The sequence below is a fragment of the Gymnoscopelus braueri genome, assembly GCF_963280865.1.
Source record: "Gymnoscopelus braueri genome assembly, chromosome: 8".
Lineage (NCBI taxonomy): Eukaryota > Metazoa > Chordata > Actinopteri > Myctophiformes > Myctophidae > Gymnoscopelus > Gymnoscopelus braueri.
Window position 1 is genome coordinate 25917765 of NC_137609.1, and position 9788 is coordinate 25927552.

The 9788-nt window shown below is 41.5% G+C and overlaps 1 protein-coding gene across 1 annotated transcript; it reads left to right on the plus strand.

Annotated features, from left to right (window-relative positions):
* On the plus strand, positions 1-9494 carry cchcr1 (coiled-coil alpha-helical rod protein 1). Its single transcript, XM_080434784.1, has 19 exons — positions 1-277; positions 1176-1470; positions 1696-1863; positions 2294-2411; positions 2917-3111; positions 3192-3355; positions 3487-3601; positions 4198-4308; positions 4562-4705; positions 5023-5133; positions 5588-5694; positions 5947-6059; positions 6155-6227; positions 6844-6962; positions 7063-7251; positions 7484-7585; positions 8392-8543; positions 8634-8775; positions 8981-9494. Exons 1-19 carry the CDS (start codon positions 217-219, stop codon positions 9109-9111), a joined length of 2610 nt encoding a protein of 869 aa, XP_080290910.1. The 5' UTR covers positions 1-216; the 3' UTR covers positions 9112-9494.
* The last annotated feature ends 294 nt before the right edge of the window (positions 9495-9788 follow it).

The window sequence follows — 9788 nt, forward strand, 5'->3', positions numbered from 1 at the left end:
GTGATTGTTGTAGTTCTGTATGTGTTTGGATTGTTGACATGTTGCACGTTTCTAGTTACGAGTACCGTGTACTTTTACAGTACGCCCAGGGCAGGCCCAGCTGTAAGAGAGGCGAATAATTCAACCGACGCAAAGTTAACGCAGTGGTGAGTGTGGTAACGTTAACTAGGTAACGCGAATAGCGGCGGGGGACAACAAACCACATAAAGATTAAGAATGGAGAGACATTTCGCGGAAAAGGAAAAGCTGAATGTCCCCGAAGACTTCATTGCACCAAGTAAGTAGCATACTACAACATTGTTTAAATATCTTACTTCCAAAGGTTGACTTATCGTTATCGGACCAGCAATGGACTACTGGTGGGTCAATGTGACAACACTAGGTTGTACGTCTTGGTAAGTAGTTTGTCACTGTACTGTACTGACATGGATGTCCATTATTCAGAGCAGAGAACATAATAACCTGAAACCATGAAATACCATGATTATATATATGAAATGTGCCCACAATGACTGCCTGGACCTATCTGTAGAATACAACTCTCGCAGACGTATTTATGATTCTGACGTTTTCAATCTACGAGAGTTGTAGGGTTCACCCCCCATGGACACAGGGACTTTCAGCACTATACCCCGTAGACACTCCAAACATGTACAAATTGAAAATAAAGGTGCTTACCCCCACGCCCCAAATGTTAACTCTCGCTACGGGGTAGTAGTGTAATGTAATAATCCATATCTTTCAATAAAGAAGTGTTTTAATGCCGTCTGTGTCCGAACGCCATTTTTTCACCCTCGTTTACTTCCTGTTTACATTGAGTGTAATTCCGGGTTTCACCAGATGGGCGCGTCACTACTGCCCATTGGGAACGTCCGACAGAATCGGCCACAGACGGCATTAAAACACTTCTTTATTGAAAGATATGGATTATTACATTAAACTACTACCCCGTAGCGAGAGTTAACATTTGGGGCGTGGGGTAAGCACCTTTATTTTCAATTTGTACATGTTTGGAGTGTCTACGGGGTATAGTGCTGAAAGTCCCTGTGTCCATGGGGGGTGAACCCTACAACTCTCGTAGATTGAAAACGTCAAAATCATAAATACGTCTACGAGAGTTGTATTCTACAGCTAGCCTGGACCAGTATACATTCAAATCAAGTTGTGTTATTTAGGGAACGTGCAGAAGACCCTGGTGCCCCCATCTCATTTCATGTCAAGTGCTCAGTCTGCGTCTGCATGGATACCTAGAGGTACCCTGAACCAAGGGACAGCACCTGTCTCCTGGATGACACCAACGCTAACATCAACATCGCCAGTGTTTCCTGGTCTGTCCGATCCATGGCTTGCTATAACTCAAGCTCAGCAGGAAATCCTGAAATTAAAAAAGGAAAACCAGAGGATTATGATGTTACAAGGAGACGGCACAAGGGGGCAGAACCCTACAGATCACCAGATCACCAGAGCAAGGTAAGAATAGCAGATCTGCAAGCATGCTCATAGTGTGTCGCAACATGAGCTTGTCGATTGGCTATTTTTGGTGTAGAGGGGGAAAAGCGCAGTACAGAGGCAACTAATTTCCAGTTTACTAGCACTGTAAGGGGTTTAAGCGGTTAAATGCTGTGTATTTTATACTGTACATGCATCATCTCTACAGGGAGGAATATGAGTCTTCTGAATTCTTCTCGTTCACAGATGTGAGGAGAGAAGTGAGCAGTGGTCCAGATGGGACACAGAATGGCGCCAGGAAGTGGAGAAGTACAAGGCTGAGAGTGAGAGACTGAGAGGACAGGTGGACGCATTGAAAGAGTCTGCAGGGAGGCACAGGGACGAGATGCGAGACAAAGAAAGTACCCTCAGCAGGTAATCTGTCCATGTAGTTAAGGCTCAGTGAAATGATGTGAACTTGGGTTTACACAGATCTGGATAAGAATAATCCTTTCGGCAGAGTATGTTCACATGCATGGGTTTGGGGGTTTTGTAGGATGTTCTCATGTTCACACATGAACACAATCCCCCCAAAAATATAAAAATAGGAAAACAAATTTGAAATGGAAAGCAAAAACAAAAGAAGACTGCCTTGGTTGGCAGAATCAACACAAAATAGGAAGAGTACAGACTGTAAATATGCCTGTAGCATTATTTATTACATTAATGTGTGGTTAGACTAAATGAACAATAAAGCTTCTTGAATCTTGAAAGGCATTCTTGAATCTTGAAAGGTATTTGTGAAGATGTGGCATTTGTGATTTGTGATTGTGATTTGTGTCAACCATTATCTTCTGTACTGTAGGCAGAGTCTTCAAATGGAGGCAATGCGTGATGAGCTGTGTAAGGCCAAGACTCAACTGGACCAAATGCGACTGCAGCTCAATCAGAGCAGGGAGGACAAGGATAAAATAGCCTCCCAGGTAATACCCTACCCGCAGCACGGTTCAGTACATGGAAATATCAAAGTATGTAGTCAACTCACTTGTGAATTGTTGGGAAGCTTTGATTCAGCCTCAGTGTATTCAGTTAACCACTTAAGCCTGATTTAAACATAGTAATAATTCGGTCCCCACTCCTTTGGGGTATTTTTGTCACTGTATATTTGCACATCTGTGAAATTTGGCCTAACTATTAGGAGCAGTGGGCTCTACTAGTACAGAGCTCGGGGAGCAGTTAGGGGTTAAGTGTCTTGCCCAGGGACACTTCGACTCAAAACCAGGGAGCTTTCTGTTTGGCCTCTCTACCCACTCATCTATGGTGAATGATAGTGTTGTGTAACAAAAATAGCCAATCTACAAACTCACAGTGCTATGCAAGGTCACAACAAGCTGGCGTCCAAAATAGGGACACCAGCTTGAGAATGGTTAATATTCTCCCTAGTTAATAATTTAGCCTTGCATTGAACAACACTGTCTCCGTATTCAGCTTGAAAGACTTGAAGGGGAGTATGCAGAGGAAATGCTAAGGCTGAAGAGAGACATAGAGAGGAGCAGAGAAGAGGCTGAGAGGATGGGTCTGAAGGCTGAGATGGCCAGGTTGCAGGCAGGCGATGAGGCCAAACAACATAATGTTAAACTGGCAGAACAACTGGAGGAATCCCGGAGGAAGCGTGAGATCGAGGTTAGTGGAGCGCATTTATTTACACTGTATGCAAGGGAAGTGATTGCTTTTTTTAAAATTGTTTTACATATTTTGTCTAGCTGCAGCAGTTGATTGATGCCCACATCATAGAACTGGCATCTGCAAGACAAACAAATGGCGATCTGCAGGGTCGACTTAATTCCGTGACCTCAGAAGTAATGCAGTTGAAGAGCAGTCTGATGGAGGTGTCTGCCGATAGAGATGGCCTGAAAGAGAATCTAAGGTGCTGTGTTCAATTTAAAATATATATAATGGCCACTGTTATGCTGTGTTTTTAATTAAACTTTTAAAGTGCATTGTACAAAGATTCCCTGATATTGATTGGATATTGTCACTTCTTTTTTTCCCCCCCAGCCAAATGGGAGAGGCGTTTGAGACCCAGTCGGCAACGTTGCAGAGTCTTAGAAATTACATTGGACAGCTTGCTCCTGAGAGAGGAGAGCAGGAGAGACTAACTGAAATGGTTGAGGTAGAGAAATCAATGCACTGTTCTGTACAATGACAAAAGAGTGCATGTTGGAAACACCGTTCCCAGCAGTGATTAAATATTTTATATTGTGGATTCAGAAAGTAATGCTGTAAGTTTTATCATTAACCACTTAAACTACATCGTACAAGACAGCGAAAATAGCTGATCTACAAGCTCACAGCGTTGTGAGCGTAGTAGATCGGCTATTTTCTAAATGTTTTAAAAACATGTATGAATGTACTTGCTAGGGTTGCTCGATTATGGCAATAATCATAATTATTCTGGTCAATACTAAGATCGTGATTATTTAACGTGATTAGACATTGACTTTATAAACATAAACAATATTCTTTGGTCATAGACCATATGACCTTGTGGTGCATTGTGTAACAAATCTTGCACAGTATTGTTGTTCAAGATATCAAGTTAAAACAAGCATCATTGAAAAAACAATGTGGCACAATATTAGTTTTATCTTGATTATCTTCATAATTGTGGGACGCCACTAGTGTAATTCAAATTCCATTAAGTGAGCATCCCTAGTTCAAGATATGTTTCATGTGTATTGTGGACGTAACTTGAATCTCATTTCGTAGAGGCTGAATAAGGAGAAAGAGGCCCTTCAGATGACCACAGAGCTTTTGACAGTTAGACTAAACTCTGCCAATGAGATATTGGCCCTCCAAGAGGAGAAAATTGTTAAAAGTGTAAGTCAATTTATTATTTCAGTGGAAATGCATTTAGCTAATAGCTTCACTAATCAAATGAACCACCATAAGTTCAGCATTATATGATGCAATGCTAGCCACGTTTCCCTTCACTTGAAGGTGTTACTATACGGCTACATATTTCAATTGAACCACTTGCATACTGTATAATGACCCAAAATAAAAGTGGCAAAGCTCCTGTTAAAGTTGTGTGTGTGCGCGTGCGTGTGTGTGTTAACACCATTGTCCACAGACGTTGTCAGACCCTCTGCTGAAAACTGGTTCCAAAGGGCTACGAGTTCTACAGCTCTGGAGAGAGAAAGTCTTCATGTTATGTGTCCAGCTTCGCTCAAAAGACATTGAACTAAGAGCAGAGAAGGACAGACTCCTCTCAACGGTATGAAGACTCACACAGCTGAAACATGAGATAACGCATCAAGTGGCATAAGGACATACAGTACCGTGTTGTTGATTGTTATTATTATCATTTTTTAACCCATTAAAACCGCGAAAGCATCTGTGTCATTTGAGTTTTTTGCGTTGGCTATTCAAAAATAGCAGATCTACAAGCTCACTGTGAGCTTGTAGATCTGCTATTTTTGAAAAATATTGAAAGAACTACTGGTTTAGAAGGCATTTGTAGAATCAGCTTCAGGTCTTAATGGTTTAATGCTTCTGTAATGTTAGAATATGCTGTTTGGTTGTTGTGTACAGATACAGTCCATGGAGCAGCAAGTCAAACAGGAACAGTACCAGGCTAGTGTTATCCAGCACAGTCTGCATGACAGGATTGCTGAGCTGGACCTGGAGAGAGTGGCCAGGGAGGTTTGTGCAAGAACAAATCATACAAGTCTCTTTATTTCATTACTTACTTTACTCATTATTTCAGAATAATCTATGGTTTCTTAGGAATGGGACAAATAAAATGTATGTTTCTCTACAGCAGCTGTTTACAGCACATGACAAAATATAGCTTTTTATCAGAAGTTGGGAAGTTTGACACTAATCTTATACTTCTCCATACAATGGTGTCACGGCAGAAAGAATTGCCATTCTACAATCTCACAAGGCATTGCCGCACATCCCAATGTGAGCTTGTATATCTGCTCTTTTAGAAAACATTTTGAAAAACGTTATAATGACATGCCCAAAATGGGGACGCCAGTTCCCAGGATGAAAGTGGTTAAGAAGACAGCTGAGTATTGAACTGTTTTCATAATTGTGTATTAGGTTTTGTACAAATTAATCTGATAGCAGCATATGGGGTTTGTCTTCCCAGACAGTGAAACAGGACCTGGCCCAGGTTGTCAAAGAAAACTTAGAACTGAAGTCCCAGAGTCAGAAAGCAGACTCTGATATGAAGACCTTGATTGAAGCATTCGAGAGGTAAGTGTAAGTTTACCTTCATACAGTGGGTTGATCCCGTTAATCAATAATGAGCAATGTTGATGAAATAAATTAGATCAATAACAGACTGGAAGATGGCTTGTACATTAACATTCCATAGAGAGCCAGAGCATAGTAAGTTAGTAACCACCACATACTGTACCTACCAAAATGTAAATGCCTTTGTAATGTCTGAACCACATTACAACACATACAGTACTTTTACTGGATGAATATCTCTGTACTCCATAGATTCAGGGTTGAATTTGAGGCCAAAGTGGCAGAAGTGGACGCAGCTCAAGCACGACTCAACATGTTTACCCAAAGGCTAATGTTTGCTAAAAGAAGAGTACAGACAATCCAAGGTATAGTTGCAGACAGTGATAACAATAACACATCACAAGTTCATGTGTGTCAGAATTATTTTTGAACTTGAAGTTATTATATTGTTGCTTCACAGGGCTGATGATGAGGAAGGTGGCTCTGCAGAAAGTACAGCAGTCCGCTAAAATGACAGACCAGGCTGATGACAGGTATGAGTTTATCAGCTGTATACCTGTCAGCAACAAGCTGACCATATTACTACACAAGTATGACATACTGTAAGAGCAAAATGGCCATTGTGTGAATATGGTCAATTGGTGTCCAGCCTAACTAAAGACGTTGGAAGGTTGCATTGGAATAGCATTCATGTAAGCAAAACAACTGTGTTTGGCTTACATAAGGATTTAGCCCAAATACGTTGTCAGCTATTACTGTCCTTTGTTATCCACTGGAACTGTTAGTTCACAAGGTGAACAGTGCAGGAGTTAAACAGGATATAGGATAGAAAAAATAATTACAATCACATCAGCTGTTCAATATGTTTAATCTGCAAAGAAATGCTCATAATTAAATCAGAATAAACAGCTTTTACGGCAACCTATTATTAGTCTAGTATTCTCCTGTCGATTGTACAGTTTTGACCAATTGCGCTGTTCTAGTAATTTTGGCACACAGTTACAGTCCTGTTAAAGGAACATTACATGTAAACATAGCCATAGCATCCCTACTTAAAATGTCTTGTTTTTGGACTTGCTTGTATGTTTTTCTGCCCCTCTGCCTTCCTCATTGCATCATCACCTTTCTTTGTCTGCGTTACATGGGCAGTATCAGAAGCCTTCAGGCAGAAGTTAACTCGGTGTGTGAGGAGAGGGACAACTTGACGCTGGAACTGAAAAGAACCCCAGAGCTCATTGAGAACGCTGTGGCTGATCTTAGAGAGCAGTGTGAGCATTTTGTACAACTCTGTACGCATCTTTACACTCTCCACCACCAGCAACGTATCTTGGTTTTTAGTTACATTGTATCTCTCCATGTGCCTTCCAGTTGAGAGTAAACTGCGGCAGCAGCGACAGGAGTTGGAACAGAGTCAGGCGGAGCGCCATGAGGCGGTGTCTGGCAGAGAGGAGGCGCAGCAGAGACTGCAGCATCTCCAGACACAGCTGGAGGAGACTAACGTCAACCTGGCACAACTCCGTTCAGAGCTGCACACCCAGCGGGAACACAGTGAACAGGGTCAGACAGACATGTCACTCTGGCCTTATACCCACATGACATTGATTATTTTATTCAGTCAAATCTTTTGGTGGTTGTTGATTTCTTCTCTCTCTCTCTCTCTGACGATTCTTCCTCAAGAAATGTGTTAAGATTCAGTGCATCTCCCCCTGAGGTAGATTGAAAAACAGGCTGGACTGTGTTTCTCATTACCTGAGACGCTGAAGTGTTTGTTTTTGTTGTTTCTCATCAGCCCTGCGGGAGACGGTGTCTGAGACGCAGAGCCGCTGTGCTGAGCAGCTGAGGGAGATGGAGGCTCAGATTAACAGTGCCAGGAGAGAGCACACTAAAGCAGGTATGAAGGCATCAACCAGCCACTAAAGCCTGATATATCGTTGCGTCAACATTTTTAAAAGTTGAACATTTGTCTCATAGTATTCCAGGACCTTCAGTCTCATTATAACATACTGGGCACTTCCTTATTATTATTATTGCAAACTCGCAAACTAGAGTAGGCTATACAGGGTCCACTGGGGAGAAGATTTGGAGACCTATCCCATCCTCAAAAACTGCACAATCAAGACCACAGAGGGATTGGTTTATTTATACCGTTATTAAAATTGATGCTGAAAAATCATTCACTATTTTGCACGTACCAGGTCTTATGACTTAACTTAAGCCAATGCTGTTTTGCTTTTTTGAGTGGCCTCCACGTCTTAAGTGAAGTCATAAGGTACTTATGATACCTGGTAAGACGTGCAAAATAGGGCCCAAGATCTTTCTATTTCATCTAGCATAATCAATTAGAATTGATATTTTTCCTTAGTATTCCTTAGTATTTACGCAGCACACACTTAATTGAAATACAAGAAAACCTAAATTGTTTTTGTGCTGAAACGGCGACCAATGAGTACAATGTTAACTATGTCTGTTCTCTCTCTGGCCATTTCTCCCTGAGAAATGTGTTAAGATCATTGCATCTCCCCCTGAGGTTGATGTAAAGAAAATTAATCAGTTGAATTATTTCCATAAATTGATTACTCTCATTTATCAGATTATTGTGTGCAATATTTAAACATATTAGTGACTATGATTATAATTTTTTCATCCAAATTATTGGATGAAAAAATCCAATAACTGTTTCTCTCGTGCTTCTTGCAGTGATGACTTTGAGACAGTTTGAGAGGCACGCAGCGAGGGAACGGGATCAGGAGAAGGAAGGGCAACATTTGCAGAGTGAACGCACAAAGAGAGAGTTCGAGGATTTGCATAAGCGACTGAGACAGAAGGACAAAGACAAAAACTTACTCTTGGTGAGACATTTAATGCAATGCCAAGGCATTAATGATAAACCTCTGTCATGTTGTTTTTTGTCTTCATTTGAGCTCAATTGTGTTCTACAGGCCACTATTCATGAGAGAGGACTGATGAACGAGTACAAGAAGGCTCGCACTACGGTGCTGCAGCACTCGACTGCTCTTGGGGAACAAGCAAGGCCTTCAGAGAAGAATGTTGTCAGAGGGGAAACCCAGCTCCATGCCAAAGGTAAAGCTGCAACACGTTGTGAGGTTGTAGATCTGCTATTTTCGGTGCGCGACACCCGCACGCAACTAAGTATAACTCAGGCCTAACCTCCTTCCTCAACATAGCCACTGTTACATTGTCTATTCACACCACTGGAAGTAAGGTGAGACTTTTTCAATCTATCATTTGACTAAACCTGACCAATGGTCTGTTTGTGTTCTGTCAGAGACACTCCTGTCTGTGCTGGATGACCTCCAGGCTCTCAGTGCTGCCGTTGTCAACAGTTCAGAAGACTCAGCTGAGGAGGAGGGACATGTGGACAGTGTAGGGCCACCCGTAGCCAATCCACACAGCTGATAGTCAAGTAAGGTTTTCAACATCCATCACTGCTTCGAGGATTCAGTGATAATCGCCAAAGCAGTGATAGGTTCGAGCAATAAAAAGGTCTTCATATGACTAATACCCAGCAAATCAATGAGTCTGGAAAAGCAGGATTAGTTTTTGATTGTCTGCAAGGCCAGACCAGACACTGATGACTTCATAGAGTCAGTGGGCTTTTCCTTGTGCCTCTGTGCAAAGTGGAGCCTGACAGGAATATCAAATAAATAAAGAACTTGGCTCCATCTTCTGCACTGGTGTGGAAGACCGATGAACACACTGAGATGGGATATGTAGTATTTTTAACTGGCTTTACCATGCTTTTTTGTAAACGTGAGCTAATAAATTATTTTTCATATTTATGAATATTTGCATGAATTATTGAGACAATATTTGACAGAGTGGAATGATCTACTGAAGTCATGTTCTGTAAATCTTGAGGTCATAGTTGGTTTGCACCTCAACAAAGGAAAAAATGTTAAAAAGCCTTTATTCAGATGGCTATTTCATCATTGAAATTAGTTAGTGTGACCGCGTAGCGGCCCCACACCCGCCTTCAGGGTTGTTTACACCTCCTTTGTCATACCAGATGTCTAGTCTGACTCATTCTGTTACTAACAGGATCAAAAACACGTAGACAAAGCTTACTCTTGTAT